At 57.4% G+C, this 22888-nt stretch overlaps 9 protein-coding genes across 9 annotated transcripts; 6 read left to right on the plus strand and 3 right to left on the minus strand.

Moving 5' to 3' along the window:
* Nucleotides 1-1876: 1876 nt before the first annotated feature.
* BKCO1_24000113 (spermidine synthase) lies at nt 1877-2919 on the plus strand (the record flags this gene model as incomplete). The annotated part of the gene is made up of 3 exons (XM_020273070.1): nt 1877-1907; nt 1969-2538; nt 2639-2919. The coding sequence occupies 3 exons, from the start codon at nt 1877-1879 to the stop codon at nt 2917-2919; spliced, it is 882 nt and encodes a 293-aa protein (XP_020130461.1).
* A 928-nt stretch (nt 2920-3847) lies between these two features.
* On the minus strand, nt 3848-5634 carry BKCO1_24000114 (trna isopentenyltransferase; the record flags this gene model as incomplete). Its single annotated transcript, XM_020273071.1, has 2 exons — nt 3848-5515; nt 5566-5634. 2 exons carry the CDS (start codon nt 5632-5634, stop codon nt 3848-3850), a joined length of 1737 nt encoding a protein of 578 aa, XP_020130462.1.
* Nucleotides 5635-5966: 332 nt separating this feature from the next.
* On the plus strand, nt 5967-6913 carry BKCO1_24000115 (abc transporter; the record flags this gene model as incomplete). Its single annotated transcript, XM_020273072.1, has 2 exons — nt 5967-6111; nt 6201-6913. 2 exons carry the CDS (start codon nt 5967-5969, stop codon nt 6911-6913), a joined length of 858 nt encoding a protein of 285 aa, XP_020130463.1.
* Nucleotides 6914-7152: 239 nt separating this feature from the next.
* Nucleotides 7153-8562, minus strand: BKCO1_24000116 (zinc finger c2h2-type protein; the record flags this gene model as incomplete). The annotated part of the gene is made up of 5 exons (XM_020273073.1): nt 7153-7306; nt 7421-7715; nt 7788-8062; nt 8119-8375; nt 8437-8562. The coding sequence occupies 5 exons, from the start codon at nt 8560-8562 to the stop codon at nt 7153-7155; spliced, it is 1107 nt and encodes a 368-aa protein (XP_020130464.1).
* Nucleotides 8563-10462: 1900 nt separating this feature from the next.
* On the plus strand, nt 10463-11383 carry BKCO1_24000117 (nad dependent epimerase; the record flags this gene model as incomplete). The annotated part of the gene is made up of 3 exons (XM_020273074.1): nt 10463-10536; nt 10587-10770; nt 10817-11383. The coding sequence occupies 3 exons, from the start codon at nt 10463-10465 to the stop codon at nt 11381-11383; spliced, it is 825 nt and encodes a 274-aa protein (XP_020130465.1).
* Nucleotides 11384-12238: 855 nt separating this feature from the next.
* On the plus strand, nt 12239-13423 carry BKCO1_24000118 (coatomer subunit epsilon; the record flags this gene model as incomplete). Its single annotated transcript, XM_020273075.1, has 4 exons — nt 12239-12263; nt 12341-12722; nt 12853-12988; nt 13076-13423. The coding sequence occupies 4 exons, from the start codon at nt 12239-12241 to the stop codon at nt 13421-13423; spliced, it is 891 nt and encodes a 296-aa protein (XP_020130466.1).
* A 467-nt stretch (nt 13424-13890) lies between these two features.
* BKCO1_24000119 (synaptobrevin protein) lies at nt 13891-14890 on the minus strand (the record flags this gene model as incomplete). The annotated part of the gene is made up of 2 exons (XM_020273076.1): nt 13891-14673; nt 14738-14890. 2 exons carry the CDS (start codon nt 14888-14890, stop codon nt 13891-13893), a joined length of 936 nt encoding a protein of 311 aa, XP_020130467.1.
* Nucleotides 14891-18420: 3530 nt separating this feature from the next.
* On the plus strand, nt 18421-20320 carry BKCO1_24000120 (c2h2 transcription factor; the record flags this gene model as incomplete). The annotated part of the gene is made up of 3 exons (XM_020273078.1): nt 18421-18434; nt 18559-19470; nt 19522-20320. The coding sequence occupies 3 exons, from the start codon at nt 18421-18423 to the stop codon at nt 20318-20320; spliced, it is 1725 nt and encodes a 574-aa protein (XP_020130541.1).
* A 1509-nt stretch (nt 20321-21829) lies between these two features.
* BKCO1_24000121 (glutathione peroxidase) lies at nt 21830-22802 on the plus strand (the record flags this gene model as incomplete). Its single annotated transcript, XM_020273079.1, has 2 exons — nt 21830-21872; nt 22342-22802. 2 exons carry the CDS (start codon nt 21830-21832, stop codon nt 22800-22802), a joined length of 504 nt encoding a protein of 167 aa, XP_020130540.1.
* Between the last annotated feature and the right edge of the window lie 86 nt (nt 22803-22888).

Here is a 22888-nt window from a genome sequence, read left to right on the forward strand (position 1 = left end):
TCGAGCATATGCAGGCTCGATGTTTACTGGAAAACGTAAATGTGGATTTCGTGTCAATGAGGAGTATCACTATGGTACGGTCAAAGAATGAAAGCGAGGTTGCCTTCTTGCACATTGGACGGGCGTACTGAGAGGAAGGATCCAGGGGCTACGAAGTGCTATGACGTTGATATAGCATGCTGTCATGAATGCGAGAGCCGTGGCAAGAAAAATCGCCTGCATTTTGGGACACCGCCTAAAGAGATTTCGTCCTCGTGTACCTCACCCTACAACACAATCTCAATCACTGGGCTTGGTGGGACGGAGTTCGTTGCAGGGATTCAGATCTTGCGCGCTTCTTGATCCGCGCGGACCCACAGGACTCCAATCCCACGTGGACTCCGTACGTCCTTCATCCCCCATCCGCGGAGTACGATTCCGCCGTCCGCACCGCGATCCGTCGACTCCCTCTACCGGACCAGGATTGGCAAGACGTCGAGCCAGCTCCACTTTCGCTCCCGCCCGTCGCACTCGCCGAAGTCGAACGTCTCAACTTGTCGGGGGAGCCTTCTCCGCCGCTTGAAACCGCACAAGCCGCCGAGACAGACATCCAACGGACCCTCATCCACAAGTGTACCGAGGAATTCCAGCGGAGGCGTTTTAGGCCTCACCCGCTCGCCGAAGCAAGGGCAATCGCCTAGTCGATCTTTCGGATCTTGCGGATCTTAGGCACCACGCTCGTTGAGCAAGGTCCGGATCTGTTCACGCTTAGAGACTTCTTGAAGCTTCATACAATCTTCCAAGGTGACCCGGCCGTCTGGGCTTACCTCGACAAGCGATTCGCAGGTTCAATCCTGCTTACGCATTACGCGCCCTTGGGTGCCGAGTCAGTGACGGAGATGGTCATCTTCTTTCATCGACGAAAAGCTCTATGTATTAGCAACAATGCCCAGATTTTGAAGAAAATAGTTGTTCATACGAACAGCACCAGGCATCAACGGCTTTTTCAGCAGACTGCTTCGGTTTTAGCACTGTAAAGTGGCATAGGGAATCCGGTTGATCCGATGCTATGGTGCTTTTATGATTATTAATAAAGCTTCAGAGTGGTCCGCTCCAGTTGGATGAAAGCATTGCGGCACGAGAAAATAGACTCAAGACAATTTTATTCAAACGTGCTTTGCTGATGCAGACTTCCTGACGTTCGATGTGTGGACGTACGCCGTGCGCTTCACGGATTCAAGGATACTCTTCGAGCTCCCCGACGGCCACCAACGGGACTTCTTCGTCCTTCTGCTTGAGGCGAGTGGGGACGACGAGCCCCAAGAATTGCCGGACGACCCAGTTGACACGGATGATTTCAGAGCTCGCTACCTTGGCATGGTGCGGTGGTGGGAGGATGATAGCGACGACGACCACGTCAACGACGGCGACGAGCCTGCAGACTCGTCCTTGCCGTCGAACTTTAGAGAATGGCTTGCATACTGGGAGATAGATGATTGATTTGTAGAGATTGAATTGAGAGATTTGGGTTTCCACTGCGGATGACTTGAAATGAATCGCGACGAGTGACGGAAGGAGCGAGCGGAGCGAGCAGGAAGGAGCGAGAGGCTGGGGACTTGGGCTGGGGCCAAGCCGGATCGGGCGCTAGCGGGGCGGCGCCGATGCCCAGCGGGCCTGGTTTGGCGGGTTTGGCGGGGCAGCAATGCGACAGCCAGTGACGGCGGCGGCGCCCGGCAGAAAAATACAAAACATCTGCCTCTTCTCCTCCACGCCTCTCACCCCTCTCACCATTATCCTCCCCAGACTCGTCCCTCGCACCAGCTGCCGCCCTTTCGCCCGCCTCTCGCGCCCCCGCCTGCTCCACTCCTGCCCCCGCGCCTGCCTGCCAACCGCCAGAATGAGCGACATCGCCCACCCCACCATCAAGGGTGCGTCCCTCGCCATTGCGCCGCCACGCCTCCTCCGTTGCCGCTGACCCAATCCTCGCAGATGGCTGGTTCCGCGAAATCTCCGACATGTGGCCTGGCCAGGCCATGACCCTCAAGGTCAACCAGGTCCTCCACCACGAGAAGAGCAAGTACCAGGACGTGCTCATCTTCGAGTCGTCCGACTACGGCACCGTCCTCGTCCTCGACAACGTCATCCAGTGCACCGAGCGCGACGAGTTCTCCTACCAGGAGATGATCACCCACCTGGCCATGAACTCGCACCCCAACCCCAAGAAGGTCCTGGTCATCGGCGGCGGCGACGGCGGCGTGCTGCGCGAGGTCGTCAAGCACGACTGCGTCGAGGAGGCCATCCTGTGCGACATTGACGAGGCCGTCATCCGCCTCTCCAAGAAGTACCTGCCCGGCATGAGCGTCGGCTTCCAGCACCCCGCCGTCCAGACCATCGTCGGCGACGGCTTCAAGTTCCTGGCCGACCGCCAGAACGAGTTCGACGTCATCATCACCGACTCTTCCGACCCCGAGGGCCCCGCCGAGTCGCTCTTCCAGAAGTCGTACTTTGAGCTGCTCAACGGCGCCCTGCGCGAGGGTGGTGTCATCACCACGCAAGGTTGTAAGCCCCCACCTCCCCGCACAGAGAAATACAGCATTATCCACCCGTCACTTGGCAGAGAAGCAGTCGGCTAACCAATTCTCTCTTTCTCCGCTCGCAGCCGAGAACCAGTGGCTCCACATGCCCCTCATCGCCAAGCTCATGAAGGACTGCAAGGAGGTCTTCCCCACCGTCGACTACGCCTACACCACCATCCCAACCTACCCCTCGGGCCAGATCGGCTTCATGGTCTGCTGCAAGGACGCCGACCGCAACCTCAAGAAGCCCGTCCGCTCCTGGTCCACCGAAGAGGAGGAGAAGCTGTGCAAGTACTACAGCAAGGAGATCCACGAGGCTTCCTTCGTTCTGCCCACCTTTGCCCGCAAAGCCCTGAGGCAATAGATTGGAGTCTAATAGGAAAGCTACCATCGGCGCATTTACTCTCAAGAGAGCAAAAATTTTCGTTATTAGACGGTATCGGAAATGTAGATACCTGGGTACAAAAGCAATGGATGACTTACGGCTAATTTGAATCAACTCGTCATCAGCGTCCAAAACGAAGAATAATTTCAAAGCACGCTCCAATAATCTCAATTGAGGACCTCTCGACCGTATCACGACCTCTGTCATAACTTTTGATGTTCCCAGATACTTGAAAGCCAAGTCTAGCCATCTGGCCAGCACTTCAGTCTATTCCCTTATCAGCATCCTTGTCATTGTTCTCATCAATCCTGTGCAACGCATCACATGTCTTCGTCACCAAAGATGCTCTTCCCCGCTGCAAGTGGATCCGCTCACCCCATCATGTCCCCCCCACCTGCCTGTGCCACGTCCACCAACCACCTCTCTGCTCCACAAAATCGCACCATCTTTTGACATCGTCCAAGAATGCCAGACTGTTCCACCACAAAAACAGTCCGTCCGGACAGCCGCATGTCTGCGCAATGCTTCAGTATTGTTTGCGCCCGGCTGCGGCAGCCCAACGCTGCGAGATCGCATTTTCCCGAGCATATCGGCTTCGCTCCCCCCTACATAAGAGCCATGCACACGCGTATGCATGTGGAGGGGAATTGGAATTTCCCGGCGAGCAACGTGACTTTGCAACGTCGAGTGTTCCTCATTTGCGGGCTGGTGGTCGTGGCGTCGTGGTTGCGGTCGAGGTTGGTGTCTAGGACATCCGAATAGGTGTGGTGGGTACTTTCGCCAGTTCAGCTCACGTTGCTGGAATCAGTTGTGGAAAGGGGCTGCTGGAGCTTGTCGTCTTGAGCCGGGCGGCGTGTGTAGCAGCAGCAGCAGCAGCAATATCCGAGATATGCTGCTGGTATACCATCTACTCCCGCTCCCCACCCACCAAACCATCAAACGCCGCCATCGCCGCTTCGACATCCTCCCCCTCAGCCCCCTCCTCCCGCTCCTCCGCCTCCTGCCTGCCTCCACCATCTCCACCCCCCTTCCGCCGTTCCGCCTGTCCCTCCACCCCAGCCGCCCCTCGTTGCCCCTCCCCCTCCTCACCCTCCCCCTCCTTACTCCCCTCCAGCCCCATCCTCATCTTCTCCGTCTCCCTCTCCCTCTCCCTCCTCTTCTTCTCCCTCACCCTGTGCCCCCGACTCCTCACATGCCTCTCCCAGTCCGCCTCCGTCACCGCCACCGTCCCGCACGTCTCGCACGCCCGCCGCCGCCACAGGTCCGGCCGCGCGCTGAGGTCGTAGCCGCGCCGCGGCGTCAGCATCTCGGCCGCCGCGGGGGACAGCGTCGTCGGCGGGGGCATCGAGGGTCGTTGCTGTTGCTGCTGCTCGCCATCCTGGTCCTGGTCCTGGTCCTGGAGGAGGAGGAACTGCGCGGTTAGGTCGAGGGCTGGGGTCGAAACGGAGGAGGTCCAGAAGGGGAGGTGGGTGGCGTCGAGGAGGTAGAGGGGGGTGGTGGTGTTGTTGTTGTCTGGAGGGGGAGGAGAAGAAGGAGGAGGGGGAGGAGCGTCGGAGTTGGCGAGCGCGTTGAGCAGCTTGATTCGGATCCAGCGCAGCTGCCGCTTGGCGTATTGCCGGGTGGCGGCTTGGACGTGTTCGATGGCGCGGGCGCGGAGGAGGGCGAGCTCTTTGCTGTTGGAGGTGGTCGAGGAGGAGGACGAGGCGGTGAGGGCGCGTTGGTAGGCCTCGAATTCCTTGAAGCCGATGGAGACCCATATGCCGCGGGTCCGGTCGACGGGGTGGCCCTCGGCTTCGCGTTGTTGGAGGAAAGCGTCGAGCGAGGCGACTTCGGCGAGGAGGCCGTTTGCGAGCATCTTCTCTACGCGGGCGTCCAGCCGGGCGCGGAGGGTCGAGGGGTCGGCGTGGACCCAGAAGAGGAGGGCGGGGAAGCGTTGCTGCTGCTGCTGCTGCTGCGTGGGGGACGTTGGGTCCTGGTCCTTTCCCTCTCCCGTCTCTTCCATGTCATCAACGGCGGTTACGGGCTGCTGTTGCTGCTGCTGTTCCCGCTTCCGCACACTCTGCTCCTCGTACATCTGCGAGGCGGGCTTGCCGGTCTTCAGCCAGATCTGCAGGGAGCGCTGGATCTTGCGCCGGTCGTTTGGGTGCCAGCGGTCTGCCATGACCGGGTCGACTTCTTGGAGCTTGGCCAGGATGACTTCGGTGGGCTCGTCCAGGATGGGATAGTTTTCACTGTCGTTGTCTGCGTCTTCCGGTTTGGGCTCCTCTTCTGTTTGCTGATCTGCGAGACTATCCTTGAACAGCAGGGACTGGATGTAGTAGTGGGTGCCACCGACGATGATTGGCAGCTTCCCCCGGGAATGGATGTCGTCGACGACACGCAAAGCTCTTTTGACAAATTCGGTGACGGTCCAGGTGTCCTCGGAAAGGGTGATGGTGCCAAGCAAATGGTGAGGCACGCTTTGCATTTCTTCCTGGGTGATTTTGTTGGTGATGACGGGCAGTCCTTCGTACAGCTGCATGGCATCGCTGTTGACTATCTCGCCGTTGAAGCGGCGGGCCAGCTCAACAGCAAGCTATACAGCACCATCAGAACCATGTCAAATGGAAAATGCATGGTTCCTACCTGAGATTTGCCCGTGCCTGTGGCGCCGATGACGGCGATGACCGGTTTCCGAGACGGACAACGGGCCATGGTGTTGATGCCTCTCCGCAGGATCCCGGCGACTCTCAGCATGCATTCAGAAGCGGTGCAGTGGTGCGTCGGAGAAGGCGGCTTGCAGAGTCACAGGCCGAGAGGATTCTGCTGGGCTGACGAAAAGTGGTGGCCGGTCGACGCCAACCCAATCTGGTGCTAGGCTGTCGGATCCGTTGTTGCGTGCTTCGGTCGGAGCTCGCCGCGGTTCAGAACGCGCGACCGACACCATCTCGTCATCCATTGTGTGAAATACGCCCCCGCCACGCCCCGCCATGTAGCAGCACTCACGGCCACTTCTCTCTTTCCTCCTCCTCTCCCAATCCCTCGCAATGTCCGGCTCCAGCTCCCAGGCCAATGGCGTCGCCCCGTCTATTGGCGTCAAGAACCTCCACTACAAATTCCCCGACGGCAGCAGCGGCCTGCGGGATGTCATTCTCGATCTCCCGCCGGGAAGCCGCACGCTGTTGATCGGAGGTGAGTCACCCCGCCATGCAACCAAAAAAAGAAAAAAAAAAGAAGGAACAAACCCCGCTGACGCGCGCATTTCTGCCTACGCACCCCAGCCAACGGAGCCGGCAAAACGACGCTCCTCCGCCTCCTCTCGGGAAAGCGCATGGCGCCGGCGGGCACCGTGTCCATCGCCGGCGTGGACCCCTTCTCCCACGGGCTCGAAGGCGTGACGTACCTGGGGCTGGAGTGGGTGCTGAACCCCATCGTGCGGACGGATATCGACGTGCCGACGCTGCTCTCGTCGGTCGGCGGCGACTACTACCACGAGCGTCGCGACGAGCTCGTCGGCATCCTCGACATCGACCTGCGCTGGCGCATGCACGCCGTCAGCGACGGCGAGCGCCGCCGCGTGCAGCTCGCCATGGGCCTGCTGCGTCCCTGGAGCATCCTGCTGCTCGACGAGATCACCGTCGACCTCGACTTGCTGTCGCGGAGCAACTTTTTGCGCTTCCTCAAGCGCGAGACGGAGACTAGGCCGTGCACCATTGTCTACGCGACGCATATCCTGGATAACCTGGCGGACTGGCCGTCGCATCTCGTGCACATGAGCTTGGGGAAGGTCAAGAAGTGGGGTGGGATTGAGGATTTCTACGCTACGCGCGCGGATGTGCCGCATTCGGGCAATAGTCAGCTAGGCGAGCTCGTGCTCAAGTGGCTGCAGGAGGATCTCGACGAGAGGGGCCCGCGCAACGGCCAGGCTTCTGAGGGGAAGACGTATCCGCTTCTTGAGGGCAAGGGCGGCTACGGCTTGGAGAAGAAGGCTTGAGTTGCTATGACCCGAATGTCTCTTGGAAATCAAGGGAGTTTGCACTTGTTATTGGCAAACAGGATAGAAGCAGCTTTTAATAGAAGATATAGGAAGAAGACGTATTTGTTTTGGTAAAGGAGAACGTGATGCCGAGATATCCAACCTGAAGCTCTACGTATGCAGATTGATCACGGATGTGATGAATAAGAAATGAATGGCCTAATCTCGCCGAGAGTGAGTGAGCACATTATCCAGTGTTAACAACTTTCTTGCTCCAGTAGCGGCGAGACCACTTGTGCATGCTTTGGAGGGGCATAGCCACATACCATTCTGTAGTCGCATACGGTGTACGTATAATGCCACACTTCTTCAGACTGAGTTCTGCTCAGAGCGGTCCAAGGCTGAAGATCCCTAAAACCAGAGTAGTATCAGAAAGTGATTCCAGACATCAATTTCTGAGTTGTTCGAGCTTAGTGGTGAAATACCATCTGTTCACATGAATCGGGTGATGATCCCGACCCTGACCTTAGATGTTTCTGAAATTGAGGTTGTTCCCAGTTGACGCTTTCCGGAGCCACTTCCTGACCGATGATGTTTTTGTATACCTCCGTATGACGAAACTGGTTGAAAAGCTCCCTTTGACAGTTCTCTATGAACTCCAGGAGCTGTGGAGTCACAGCTTGCTCTGCGAGACGTTTCCTGTTCACTTTCTCGACAACCTGAGGTATTTCTTTGCTACTAAATGATTCAAACCCATCCAATACTTTGACTTCCTGAGCCGGGCGCTCTCTAGATGCTAGTGCGGCATCGGGTTCGAGGTCTTGAAGTTAGTCAGACCCCGATTGCCGACCCTACTGTAAATTTAGGACAGGGGAAACAATGGAGAACTCACAAGCAGATGGCACTTTGTCCAGTGCAACGTCGGGAAAAAGGATCTTGAAGACACCTCTCCACTTCTCCTCTTCATCACCATCCCCTTTCGACCTCTTCTTGGTCCTTAACTTCAGCTCTTGATCTTTGTCAAACCCTTCAGCATTCGAAATCCGCGGTTGCGGCGTGCACCTTTGAGAAGCACTGAGGTGGACTGTTCTCTCTTGCTCACTGCTGAAATGCTCCTGGCACCGTGGGCATTCAATTGGCAGCCTGTGGATTCTATACAAGTGCTCCCTGTGACGTTTCATCAGCATGCATATCACAAGCTTTGAGAAGTCTTCCTTTTTTACTTCAGCCTTGCCACGCTGGAAAAGCCCGGGTGGACACAGGCCACCGGCCTGCCTTCTTTCCTCGGGTTCTGCTTGTAGTATGGACAGGCAAGCTTCTTGCTCTTTGGATCGCCGCTCTTCACAGATGTCTTCGTTGTTGTGGCGTGCTCGTCGTCCACCGCGATGTACCGACTGGTTCGCTCGCACGCGTCCGTGGGTTCGTGATCTGGGTCTATGTCCTCAATCTTGCGTCGTTTTGGGGACTTCGAAGCGGCGCGCTGGAAAGACGTATTGTGTTAATCTTGACCTAAACCTTGCTTGATCTGACTTTGTACACACTGGATCATTTTCTTCCCGATCAACACTGCCCACTCTGGACAAAGGGGTCAAAAGAGATGGGACGGGGGAAACTGATTCCGATCGATCCGGTTTGGTCTTGTCCTGAATGGTGAGTGCATTGGGCATTTCCTTCTCAAGGTCGTCAAGGGGGTAGTCTTGATGTCGGACACCATCGACCTCTGAGATATTGACAATGCCACGGAATGCAGGTAACTGTGTTGCTTCTTCAGGACAGAATAAGTTTCTCTTCGGTGTCCGTTGCCAGGGCTGACCGGGTCCCCAGCCTTGCCGTAAGGATTTTGTCCGAGCGGTAAACTTACGGGATTGAAAACTGAGCTGATCTTGACGAAACCAAGAAATGGGAGGTTTTTTCGAAAGCGATAACCCTCGGAACGGGTTGGCAGATGGTCCAAGTATGCTGAATGTTTAGCCTTCCGACGGTGTCTGGTGATGTGGCGAGGCAAAGAAGTGAGGCGCTGAAGGAGCGGGGAGCTGATTGATGCCAACGCATTTTAACGCACTTGCGCATTGCGCGCTTATTGGGTGAAATGTCGCCAAAGCAATGGGACGAGAACCCCACCTCCTGCTTTTAGAATCGCTCCCTTAGAATGAAATTTTTAGAGAGTACAGCAAGATTGTTTGCTTTACTGACCTATCTGCTAGCTTAGTTGTGTCTAGATTTCTGAGCTGGCTAAGTAGGTGTTGAACCGATCCATTGCGCCCCGTCGGGTAAGACTATGGCGTGATGATTTAGACTTTATTGGGTTTGTTTTTGTCTTGTGATCACTGAGCGAGTCATAGGACGTTGCGTTGTACAGCACCGGTGAAGGACTGGCGCTTGTGGATATTTGGATTCGAGTGCAACCTTAAAGTCTCAATATTATGATTGGCGAATTGGGGGGCCGAGTAAAAATGACATTGATATGAGCGGCTAAACCTGCATACCGTCAAAACCTACTACTAGAAGTAGTGAGCTGGATGCTTGGGCGGCTTGGTTACTTAGCTTTATCAGCAACTTTATTGGCGCTATACAGAGTACCAGTGGCTCCATAAGGCTTTATTACGGCCAAGATAGAGACGAATAGTGGCTGACTATGTGACGATGCACGTTGCTATCCACTCCAACTAGATTGGTTCCTAAGCGTGGCGCATCGAGTCACCTCAGAGGCGAGTTTGCTTTGGTCAGACATCCGGCGTGAATTTGAATGTTTCACAAAAGAAATCGTTGGATGGTTCGCAGATGATGATGGTAATCTGATTTCTAACAAACTACCGTATGCATGTACATACAAAAGAGTGACTGAAGATCTAGCCGAGCTGCCGAATCTCAGAAACAGCTCAATAAGTCATACGTTGTTAGCTGTCGGTTTGATTTGCCATAAAAATGTCACACAAAGATGCAATGCTGCGAGAAAGCTTCATGTTGCTTGAATTGTTTCGGATGGATCCGTAGAGTCTCTTGTTGTATGTGCCTAAACAATTACTAGATTGCGTGGAACTTGGAAATGGAAGCTTTTCGCAGCAACAAAACGGACCTTAATCAAGGTAAAAGGGATTGGCGGTCGATCAGCAGTATCGACCAAAAATAGTCATTCTATCGGATAAACTTTATCTGCCAGCTAATTTGGGCAAGTACCAACAGCGCCAAGCATGATGAATCCTTTGGCTTACTGTCATGATTTAGTGGCTGTAGTGGAGACACAAGCACGGAAATACAGTGGGGGTTCAGTTGACAGATATCACTGCCACACGGAGCGCACAGACCATTAACCCAATGTAGTAATAGGACAGAGGCAGATTTAGGGCTGAACGCAGCCATTTCATGAATTGACTGGCTCGTTCGGCATTGAGCCGGTCGCATGCACCCATCAGGGTGATCCATCCTTTCCTTTCCGAGCACGGATGCCTTCCGCATCAGCTGAGGCGGCTGCACGATGGATGGAGACAGGGTCTCGGAAGAATGGGGGCCGGAAATAGGGTATAAAGACGTCGATGGATGGCTGGTGAGGGAGAGAGATTCGCAATCATGGCTCGGCTCATCGACAGAGACAACGGTGTGCGCACGAGACCGATGCGGGTCATTTGTGTCGGCATGTGCAGGTATGTTAGGTCGACTGAACACCAGACAATCTAGTGTTGACTGTGAACAGAACGGGCACGCTCGGCCTGTACTGGGCCCTTAACGCGCTGGGCTATCGGACATACCACTCAGTCGAGGCCCTGAAGGATGGCGAGCGAGGCATGAAACTCATGCGGGAGTCGTACGTCGCCAAGTATGAAGAGGGGAAACCCTACGGCCGGAACGAGTTCGACAAGTGGTACGGCGAGTTTGACGTAAGTCCAGAACGACGAGGAGACGGAGCAAAAGTTGAATTTGTAGGCCGTTTGCGATGTTCCCGCCGCTTGGTTCGTCGACGAGCTGTACGCCGCCTACCCCGACGCCAAGTTCATCCTGACCGACCGCGATCCCGATTCGTGGCTAAGATCGATGCACAATACCGCCTTCGCCTGCGTCAAGTCGCCAATGATACGAGTTCTCGGCTGGCTCGACTGGAAGCTCATGAAACCTTTCTGGGACATTTCCGTGAACCTTACCAACCATTGGTGTGGCCAGCCGGATGACTCCAAGTCCAGGCGTCTTTACTGCGAGCATGTCGAGCATGTAAAGGCCACCATCCCACCCGAGCAGCTGTTATACCTGAGATTGGAGGACGGCATCACTTGGGAGAAGATATGCCCATTCTTGGGCCTTCCCATCCCGGACAAACCAATGCCCGATGGAGCAAAGAACGGTCCTATTTTCTTCCATCAGATAGCCCAAGACTTCTTCAACCGGGCAATTCTTGGCATGGTGAAACGCTGGCTCGTCTACTCGTCCGTCCCCATGGTCGCGGCAGGAGCCTGGTACGTCCATCGCCAGCCTGGAGCGTTATGGCTACCATGGTAGTCCGATTTGGGGTGAGGCAATGGGAGAATCCATGTGGATAAGTGAGGAAAGACGGGACGGTGCGAGATGTTGGAATCTACGTATATTGCGCTAAATATAACCGTTCAATTCGATTTTGCGTTGGCTGGCTCCGCATACGCCCAGAGTCTCATTTGGGATACCTCTGATCAGTAGATGGGGAATTGAGGCTGAGGCTGAGGTTTACGTTCAGAGAGATGAGGTGAGAGGACGTGGGGATAAGGCTTGGATTCGTCATTGCACGTGAGCTGCTCTCCAAAGGTTTCCGACTCACTTTGAATCCCCCTCGTCTGTTTCACGATGAAACAGCGATGACTTTCGAGTGGCTCACGTCAGAAGAAAAGAAGAAAAGGGAACGGGGTTTTGACCTGGCTTCAGAAGCAGGTCGAAGATGGATCTGGCAATGCATGGCCATTAAATCGCGAAGACGTGAAATATGATGACAAAGGTGCGAGATCTAGACTCCGCAAGCCTTTGCAAGTCACACTTTTATTCGAACAGCCGTGGTCATGTTCAATGCTGAGTGTATAAGCATGACGATGACGACGGCGAAGACTGGTGCCCGGCGCGACGCACATCCCTTTGCCGCGCGGGCTCGGCCAAAGTGGTCTGTAAAGTCCGCCGTAGCTCCGTACATAGTTGTCAACACCACCACCGAGCTCCGCAAACCCCAGAATCCCACGCAATTGCCGCCGCGAACGCCCTCTCCCGACCCTTCCCCCACGCCGACCACCTGCCGCTCGCCCATTGATACCCCGATCCCGCCCTGCCATCGCCGCCCCGCCGTCCCCTCGCGCCTCGAGAAGCAACAACCCCCCCAAACCCAAAACTTCCAAGATGGATCCCTACTCCGCAGAAGGAGGTACGCAACCAACCCCGCGCCACCCCGCCGCAACCCCCGCGCACACACATACTCACCACCCCCCCCAAAACCCACAGAGCTCGTCAACATCCACAACGCCTTCCACCAAGGCCAATACCAACAAGTCATCGACTTCGACACGAGCTCCTTCTCCGCCACCAACGCGCTGCCCGCCCGCGTGCTCAAGCTGCGCGCGCAGCTCGCGCTGGGCCAGCACGCCGCCGTCGCCCAAGCCGCCGCCGCCGAGCCGGGCGTGCCCGACCTGCGCGCCGCCGGCGCGCTCGCCGCCTCGCTGCAGAACCCGGCCGACGAGACGGCCGTCGCCACGGCGCAGGAGCTCGCCGCCACCGCCGCCGACAACCTGAGCGTGCAGCTGCTCGCCGGAACCGTGCTGGCGAATGCGGGCCTGACGGAGGAGGCGCTCGCGCTGCTGGCCAAGCATCAGGGGTCGTTGGATGCGTGGGTCTTACACCTCTCTCCCCCTCTCCCTCTCCCTCTCACCTGTTTTCTTCCTTTTGACTGGGTGGAAGGCACTGTCTCTTGGATAGGGTGTGCGCTGGAGCTGGAGCTGGGGCTGACTGGGTTACAGGGTCGCGTTGATCATCCAGATACACTTGCAGCAGAACCGCGCGGACCTGGCGGCGAAGGAGGCGCAGCAGGCGCGGAAGTGGGCGCAGGATAGCCTGCTCGTCAACATCGCAGAGTCGTGGGTCGGTCTGAGAGAGGTACGTCCATGGTCCCACAGGGAAAAAAAAGGAAGAATCGTTGGAAGAGGTCGTGCTAACTGGAACGACCGTTCTTTCTGCACACAGGGCGGCGAAAAGTACCAGCAGGCATTCTACGTCTTCGAGGAGCTCGCCCAAGCACCCGCCTCCCAGGCCGTGCAGTCACTCGTCGGCCAGGCCATCTCCGAGCTGCACCTCGGCCGCTACCCGGAGGCGGAGGCTGCGCTGCAGCAAGCCCTCGCGCTGGACCCCCAGAGCGCCGACGTCCTTGCCAACACCATCGTCCTGAACACCGTGCTCGGCAAGGATACTACGGAGCTGAAGAGCAAACTGGAGCAGGTCGATCCGAAGCATCCCTTCTTGGTCGAGGCGACGGCGAAGAAGGACGCGTTCGAGGCCGCGCAGGCCAAGTACACGCCTAAGTTTGAGGCTTGAGGGAAGGAAGCATCAGCGAGACGTGATGCGAGAATGATCCGAAACACGAAAAGTGAAACAGTATTATTAGACGATGGATGTAGGAGATAGGGGAAGCGGGATCCACCTCCTAGCGGGAGATCATTCTGCGTGCGAGATTCGCGAGGGAGCAATTTGCGAACCCCGAAATATATCGGAGGTTCGTGCATGATAGAGTCAGCAATGAAGCGCGCCTACCACAGATAATTGAAACGTCCCCACTGTTAGGGGCTACTTTTAGCATCACGGGATGCTTGTTTCTTCCTCTATCACCACCCTTTTGGGAACATGTACCGCGAAAATTGAACTCGGCTATTTGGCTTCGCGGAACAGTCCGCCTCATCCCCACAAGTTCTGGCAAGCCCGCAAACTATCTCAAGCATGCTGAGTAGTGCCTGCAGATTCCCAGTGTCATCTCCGTTCTCCACTAAGCGTGTCGACATGACCGATCAGAACCTCAGCTTCGGCATGACAAACATGATCAGAATGCAGGCCATCCACAAAGCGCCGATAATGCCGTACAGCCTGATCCTTGCCCACCAACCCTTCCCCTCCGTCATCCGCCTCAAAGTGCCCATCCTCTGCCCCGCAGCCTCCATGCCCTGCGCGCTCGTGTCGAGGCCCTTGCCCGCGCGGTCCAGAATGTCCTTCTCCGCCTCCAGCGAGCTGCCAAACTGCATCGTCTGCTGCTTCAGCAGCTGCGCCATGTCCAGCAGCGAGCCCGTCAGCGTCTCCTGCTCCGAGCGGTTGTGCGACATCAGCTTCTCCGACCGTTGGAGCGTGGGATCGGCACCGGCGTTTTTGGAGCCCGAGAAGAGCGACGAGCCCGTGGCGGTGGCGGCGGCCGCGTCCTGCTTGCTGCGTGAGGAGGGAGGATCGGCTTGCCCCGGGCGGCGGGAGCGCAGGATGTTCTCGGCGGCGTCCTGCAGCGCCTGGTTGCCCGGGTTGTGCTCGACGTTCAGCCCGGCGGCGGTGTTGCGGTGCGCGGGCGCGTAGCTGGGAGGGGGCGCGTCCTCCTCGTCGTCGTCATCGTCGTAGGAGGAGGAGCTGATATCATCGTCGGCGGCGTCGTCATCGAGCTGGTTGAGATCGTGCAGGCGCTGGTTCAGCTGTCTGATGAGGTCCCGCTTCGCGTGCAGGTCGGCCTGCTGGGCTTGCTTGCGCGACTGGATCTTCACGCCGGCCGTGTCGTGCTCGAGGCGCAGCAGCAGCGAGCGGGCATATTCAAGGTTCTAGGCAGCGGGTCTCAATTATTGCTGCTCACATGGTGCTTGGGGACACCGCGAGATTACCTACAGCGCCGACTTTGGTGCGCTCGAAGCTGGAGGTTCGCAGCTTCGGGTCGGCATCGGGCGAGAGGAGGGCGGTTTGCAGACGATCGAGTAAGCGCGTAAGGCTGATCTGGGTGGGGTCGGGCTGGTGCGCGGGGAGCGACTGAGTCCTAGCCATGGGGGGTGGCGGTTGTGCGGCTGGCGGGGGGGTGGGAGGCAGAGCTGACGGTCTGTTCGCTTTCGCGGATCCGATCCGGGGCACAGGAGCTACGCGGCGCGGCACGGGAGCGCTTGCCTCGGGGGCGCAGGGAAACTCGAAACAAGCGGGCGCAGGCGGGCACAGCGGCACAGCGGCAGTTTGCTGCGTTTGGCCGGGGAGCTTGGCGACCCCTCCGCGACGCGGCTGCCAGGCACCGGCACCGTGGCACCTCACGAGCGGGCTGGGAGAAGGACCATCGTTCTCCAGCCGCGGCCCACTCTCGCGCGGCAGCGCTTTTCTCTCCCAGCGGCCTCTCCCCTTTCTCCACCTCCCGAGCCGGCCCCCAGGGCTGCACCGTCGCGATCCTCTCCCGCGGCAACGCGCGTCGATCGCTGCAGGAAATGCGATGTCCAGGAGAAGCAACGCCAGCGCATCAGTACAATATTGCGTACGTGCGTGCCGCTGTTTGATGAAAACTTGGCGCGCGGCGATGCGCCCGTCCCTCCTGGTGGACAGCGTCGGAGGCGAAGCAAGAAATTCAGAGTTGGCGACAACCTCTGGTCAGCGTGGTGCTGGCGTGGATGAGCAAGCCGATGACGTTGGGCATCAAGACGGTTCAGCCCGCCGTCGGCCGCGGAGGAAAATCCGGTCTTGGCAATTTCCCGCCCTCGGTCGCTCACTTCCTCTTCAGCGCAACTCCAAATTCAGTTGACTCGTGCAGGCCAGGGACATGTGGCCGTGAAACTGAGTCGGCGTTGCAGGATCATCCTCGCCGGCCTCCTGTTGATCAGAGAATACGACGCCAACCAACCAAACTTTTACACCACCACGGGCGAATCGAGGCAAGGCCGTCTGGCATTCATTGCCGTTTGATGACAGCGGGCCAACCGTGGTTACAGCGGCATTGCGCGATTCGGCTATGATCAACGGTCTGCCGAGGGCTGAAGTGGCACCGTCAGGAACGCTTCCAGAAAGCTTACGGCGGGCGGGATGCCCTACCCGCCCTCCGGCCATGCACCCTCCGCCAAAGAGAGAGCAGAGATTGCTGCTGCCGTCCGCCCGTCCCTCGGCCGTCAACACCAAGCCGATAGTGCGACACTGAGCCTGCGGATCACCCACAATCCCAATTCCGCGCTGCTTCTCATTATTCCGTTTGGCCACCTCCTGTGGCCACGGTTCTCACGGTTCTCTGACGAGCCGGCCAAGTTTACCGCTTAGCTGATTCGCACAGAGAACAGTAAGAAACCTGGCAGCACGCTTTCCGGCTCTGCAACCCTGGCCATCCGGCCTGCGCGGATAGGTTCCCTGCCGGCCGCGCGCCATTATTACGTCGGCGAAAATGGGTCCAGCGGTGCCTGCGGTGCCTGCCATCAAACCACATGTCGGTGCCTTCGCGAAGTCGAAACAAGGCTCTCGTGAGAAGTGGTGAGAGTTTCACTGCCAAGCTGACCGGTGCCATGTCGTGTAACTGTTCTGGCCGGATCGAGTGGGCGGCTGCAATGGTCGTCCGAGTCGAGCAGGAGTACCGTGGGCTGTGCAGTTGGACGCCGGTGACGATTGTGACGGGACGTTCCCGGGCGGCCTTACTGAGAGGGGACATGCTGACACGGTGACCTCGAGCCGGGAATAACAATTACTGCGTACGGAGTACGGTACAGAGTAGTGGTTCGCGCTGTGGTGGTTTACGGCACAGGATACGGTCAAGAAGGCGTGGGAGCTAATCGAAAGGGACGATCGGCGCAGGGTCCGTGAAATGCCGCACGGCATGGAAGAGAATTGCAGTCGACCGTGCGCAGCGCGTGCTGAGACGCATGTGGCCGCAGCTCCATCTCGCCGGCCATGTTGCCGGGATGCATCTCGCACTGGAAGCGAGTCGAAGGGGCTGACGTCGGATTGCTTTTTGCGCTTTGACACGTCAATTGGCCGTAAACGAGGCGCTGGTGGCCGGCAGTGTGACAGGCGCAATCCTGGCGCACATGGCGGCGCACGCTAATCTCTCACCGACCCGCGCCCTCCCGCTGCTCGACCACTTCTTAACTGCGGCGCCTCCCTCAGCCAATCTAGCGGCTCCCTCTTCCTGCATCATCCTTGCAGCACATACGTTGGCCCCACCGCCGCATGACCAGCGCACAGTGCGTCCCAGCTCCCTGCTCACCTGCTGCGCGCCTTTTTTATCCTCTGCGCCCCGCCCGCCGCTCGTCTGCTTTCCTCCTCACTTCTTCTCACTTTCCCACCTGCACATCGCTTTGAGCGCTGCACAGAACAAATCTCGCCCCTCAAGGAGCAAGACAAGAACTTTCCCAAGAACAAAAAGATTGGAACAAGCAGCGAGCGCCATCGCCTGCTTCTCTCATGATGCAACATCGCAGCCGCGAACGAGGAGCCCACACCAGGTACTTCCCAGCCGGTCCCTTTCCCAGCACTTGTCTTTTTCTTCCAGCAATGGAACCGCACCGCACAGAATAATGTTTAGTCTCCTTTTGTTTTCATTGCCGTTCAAGGTTTGTATTGCCACACAGGGAATTCCAGCCCGGAACGCTCCCACGGATGGATCCCGCCCGGGGAAATGGACCTTGACAATGCCGGACTGCTGGATTTGCTTGGCCATTGGATTTCTTTCTGTTCAGCCCAGGATTTTTGCCCGGATTGTATCCTCGCTTAACCGTCGTATGACGTCACAGCGCACTGTTCGCCAACTTCTGGCGATCAGCCGAGGGGCAAGTCTTGTCCGCCCCGCGACATTGGCTCGTTGAGCATCATTCGACAAACACAAAGCACAAATGAAGTGCGCTTGAGGATTGATGCGACAACACCCATTGCCCTTGGACTGCCGGAATTTCTTGTTCACACCGTCCCAGGACTTTTCCCCATGGATGTCTCTGCCAAAGGATCGTAGGCGTAAATCGACACGCGTTCTGGCCTGTCTGGTAACGATCGACCGTCCCTGCGCTGAAGCGGGGGTCATCGGATTACTTCGACGCGGACGACAACATCTACAATGGGGACTCAGTCCCGAAGATGTCATGACATAATCTGCACCCGCAGACGGATTTTCAGACTCGCTCCTCCCGGATGCTGTTCCCTTTTCGGATTTCTTTTCAATGCTCAGTCTTTTTCCCATTTCGGCCACATTACCAGAGGATCCAGCCACGGATGCCCCCATGTTTGGACAGGCCTGTTGGCCTTATCAGTACGTACCGACAGGCTGATGTCGCCTTCTCATACACCCACCTCAACGCCGCTGCTCGAGTGTAAACTAACTTGCGTGCTAATTAAAGTTCTTGCATGATGTGAAGTATCACAATTTACCCAATGCGACTGGATGTTCACCCTCCCATGGAGTGTTTTGCTGTTCTGGATCCGTTCGCATCGCTGCTTTGCCCGCACCCCGCTGGATACCCCTTTGTTTTTCTCACATTCAGGCCATCTTGGATATCGGCTTACCGGGAATGGTTCTCCCATCCTACTTTTCTGACTGGTCTGTACTCTCGACTCCAATACCTTGATCTATGACTGAACTAACGTGCATCGTAGGCTCCAACGGCTCTCGGCGTACTAACATGGCAATTTGTGTTTTCGCGTGCTTTGCTTTCTTCACAACGTCATCTCTCTCATTTCTTTTTGCACACACTAACATCCCCTGCCAGTGAATTTTCTGAGTGCGACTCTGCTCCCGGAGACTTTTCTTTGCCTGCACCAGTGGACGTTGCTCTGTGGACACAGTCAGTGTCAGGGACTCCCTACACTGGAAGCGATCTCTTTTCCTTTGGCCAAGAAGACCTTTCCAGCATGGCCCGGAACTTCCTTCAGTTCCCCAAGGATGATGAAGCATCAATCTCGTCCTCCATGGATGACAGCGCGTACATGAGCCAGCCTGACACTGGCAGACGCGGCAAGAACGAGAACTACCACATGCCCCAGGACACCAGGAGCCAGATCATGGAGCCCATGGTCGGATCGCACATCTACTCACCAACTCTGAGCGTGCAGAGCCACGGAACATTCAACGGATCTCAGCCTGATATGAGCAACATCATGCTGCCTCCCACTGCCGGATCGGATAACGGAGATGGTCATTTCAAGATGTCCGACTTCACTAACTTCCACAACGCACAGGTCGCATCGCCGACCGACTTCACCTTCAGGGCACCCATGCACACCACCTCTTGGGGCAGCGAGTCCCAGAGCTACAGCGCACCATTTGTGTCTGGCTCCATTGATGCCCCTTCTTCCTTCATGCAGCGCCAGAACGGCTATCCCAGCCGTACCGTCTCGCAGCCCTACTTCGCTCAGTACGCGACGTACGGCATCGACAGCATGATCAGCAACACCCAGAGCATGCCTGAGCAGAGGAGGGTACAATCTCCGTTCGACCGTGTCCGTGCTACGGCAAGGCCGGCTGACGTGCAGCGTCCTACTCTGCAGCACTCCGACTCGAGGCCTCGCTTCGAGGGTTCTGACATCCTTTCTCCTGCCTCCACCGTCATGACTTCGCAGTTCCCCGTGTTCAACGGCGGTTCTGAGTACGGCGAGGAGCCGAGCTTCATGTCCATGGCTGGGTCAGTACATCGACGTTCCCTCGCATCTGCCTTGGCTGACAGTTTTTTCAGATCCGAGACCATGGAGTCGGCGACCATCCAACCGTCCGCCATGAGCAACACTGACATGGATGACGAGGAGGCCGAGCAGGATGCCGCTCGCAAGTCCAGCGAGGAGGCCGAGGTCAAGCTGGCTCGCACTCACCCGCTCTACCAGGCACAGCCACAGGCGGACGAGATGTACCACTGCCCGTTCGAGGGTCAGGCCAACTGCCAGCACAGGTCCACCAAGCTCAAGTGCAACTACGACAAGTACGTTGACTCGCACTTGAAGCCCTTCCGCTGCAAGAACGCGAACTGCGTCAACGTCGAGTTCTCCTCGACTGCATGCCTCCTCCGCCACGAGCGCGAGGCTCACGGCATGCACGGACACGGCTCCAAGCCCCATCTCTGCGCCTACCCCGACTGCGAGCGTTCGATCCCTGGCAACGGCTTCCCGCGTCGCTACAACTTGTACGACCACATGAAGCGCGTCCACGACTACACCAGCCCTGCTTCCCACACTGAGCCCAGCTCTCCTCACAGCCAGTCTGCCAAGCGGTCCACCAGCCGCAAGCGCAAGGCCAACGGCGCCATGGAGCAGCCCGAGAAGCGCCAGAGGACTGCTGCGCAGATCAAGCAGGCCAACACTGCTCGCCAGCGGGACCAGGAGAAGGAGCGCCTCCGCCAGGCGTGGGCTGAGCGCATGGCTATGCTGCAGCAACGGCTCAACACTCTCAACGAGCCCAAGGACGCTGAGGGTCACCAGCAGATCATTGAGGATGCCACGGCACTTCAGAAGATCGTTGCCCAGCTCACCGAGATGGGCTGAATGAACAACTCGCTTCAACACTTTCAGGATTCGTAAGCTCATTGTAACCTCATCCCCCGCTTAGCGATCTGATCTAACGAGTGCAGCAGTATTCATACACCAGACTTGTTCCTAGGATTTCAGGATACATTCCCAGGACGCATGGCTTCGCCCATGCACTTTTATTGATTGAGCCTACTGCCCAGAGGAATATGGCCACATTGCTGCCGGACTCCGTTCCATTGGATATGACCACAAGGATTGTTTCCACTCCAGGGACTTGCTTTTTCATAGGCCACTTCTTCCGGATGGACAACCCGTTTCCAGTAGGGTGCATCACTTCAACAACAACACTCGGTTCAAGGTTCACGATTAGCCCTTTGGGCTTTCGGCGGATCGGGCCAGGGGACCACTTTGAGGACAGCGCCACGGACTTTTTAATAGACTTGACTTTAGAGAGAGAGAGCTCTGTGACTGTGGAGGACTGTGCGTGAGTGTAGAGATGGGTAGCCCACGGCATTGCTGCATAGCAGCTTGTCGCGGCCATCTCGGCGGCACTGGCGGAGGACACACGGGACGCTGGTAGATTGCGTTTGGCCTCAGTAGATTTTTTTTATTAGTGATGAGTTTCATTTGTTGAGTTTCTGTCTTGAGTCGAAAATACCAGTAACGAAAATTGAAAAGAAAAAATTACAAGTGGAACGATGGTGCACGATTGCAATGTGAATTCTGTGCATGCAAAGACGGACGGGTGTTGGAGCAGGTGTGGTGGTGCGAACGAGCGGGGCTGGGGCGGACTGGGGCGTGGTGTTGCGGGGCTGTCACATGTGCAGCGAAACCCTCCGGGCCCGGCACCGAGTCACGTCAGCCAAAGTTTTGGGTTTGTCAAGGCAAAGTGGAGAGACTGATGTTCCCATCAGGGCCGTCTCACGGCCGTAGCTCGCAGGCTGTCCCAAGGCAATATGTCGTGCACGGACAGGGTCGACGGAAGGGCCAGGATCCGAGTCGGCCGCGAGGCCAGATCTGCTGCCGTCACATAATCACCCAGCGCAGCATTGGCCCTCAGCATTCCAAAAACCAGCAAGCGCGTCGCCCCAAGGGCCGGAGACACGTCCTGGATTAGTTATCGCGCTCAGCTGTTGCTGATCAGCCAATTTGGCATTCGTGCCCAGGGGGTTCAGCTTGAACAACATCGACACAATGGCCCGCATGCCGGCGCTATCGCGACTCATTTCTCGTCCGCCGGTGACGGCAGCGGCGGCGGCGCCGGGGCAACTGCCTATAGGTACCGCCGCGCTTGCAGCTGCTACTACTACAAAAGCAGCCTCTTTCGCTCGACCGTCTGCAGCGCCGTTGTCGCTACCACCGTCCTCTTGCATCACACGCCTTAGGTCGCCAACCCCGCCATCATTATTGCCGACCGCTGCCGTCACCGCCCTGAGCTCGTGCCCCGCCGTCATCGCCACTCGCCGACCACCACCAACCTCGTCAGCACCACCACCCGCCCTCTTCCACACCTCAACCACAAACATGGCATCTGCTACCAGCTTCCACGAGTTCAAGCCCCTTGACAGTAAGTCTCTTTTTCGTCCGCAACTGTTTTCTCTTTCCTTCAGCCTGCCGGCAACCCGTTGCCGCTAGCAGCCACTCGTCCGACCTGGCGCCGTGCGTCCGGCCGCCTGTTTCTCGCACCACTCTGCACCGCTCGCCTCTCCGACAGTGTCTCAGACAACAACTCCACATGGCACGCCACGCTGGCTGCCCATACGTTGCTGGCTGAGACCAGAGTCCTTGATCACAAAACACCATGCGAGCGCATGAGGCTTGGTCCCAGCCTCGCCGTGTGCCATCACCATCAAGATGCGGGTGGCGCGCCGGACATGCAGTCCACGAAGCTCCACACACCCCCCGGCACAGCATCTTCCCGCAGCACTCCCGAGTCCCACCTTTCCCCCACACACACACCGCATCAACACACACAACCCTCATACAAGACAGAAAGACAAGGAAAGAAGGCCACAGCTGACCAACCCACCCAACAGAGAAGGGCAACCCCTACGACCTCGCCTCGCTCAAGGGCAAGGTCGTCCTCGTCGTCAACACGGCCAGCAAGTGCGGCTTCACGCCGCAATTCGGCGGCCTCGAGACGCTCTACAAGGACATCGTCGCCGCGCACCCCAACGACTTCGTCATCCTCGGCTTCCCCTGCAACCAGTTCGGCTCGCAGGACCCCGGCTCCAACGACGAGATCCAGTCCTTCTGCCAGGTCAACTACGGCGTCTCGTTCCCCGTCCTCGGCAAGGTCGACGTCAACGGCGACAAGGCGGACCCCGTGTGGGAGTGGATGAAGTCGGAGAAGGCCGGCCTGATGGGGCTGAAGCGGATCAAGTGGAACTTTGAGAAGTTTTTGATCGGCAAGGACGGCAAGGTCAAGGGGAGGTGGGCGAGCACGACGAAGCCTGAGAGCTTGAAGGACGTTATTGAGAAGGAGTTGGCTGCGTAAATAAATTGCATGACGTACTCGCCTGTCCGCGAAGGAGGGGCAACGAAATCATTTTGATATCCAGGGGTGTTACGAAGTCGATAATA

Source organism: Diplodia corticola (assembly GCF_001883845.1).
Source record: "Diplodia corticola strain CBS 112549 chromosome Unknown scaffold24, whole genome shotgun sequence".
NCBI lineage: Eukaryota > Fungi > Ascomycota > Dothideomycetes > Botryosphaeriales > Botryosphaeriaceae > Diplodia > Diplodia corticola.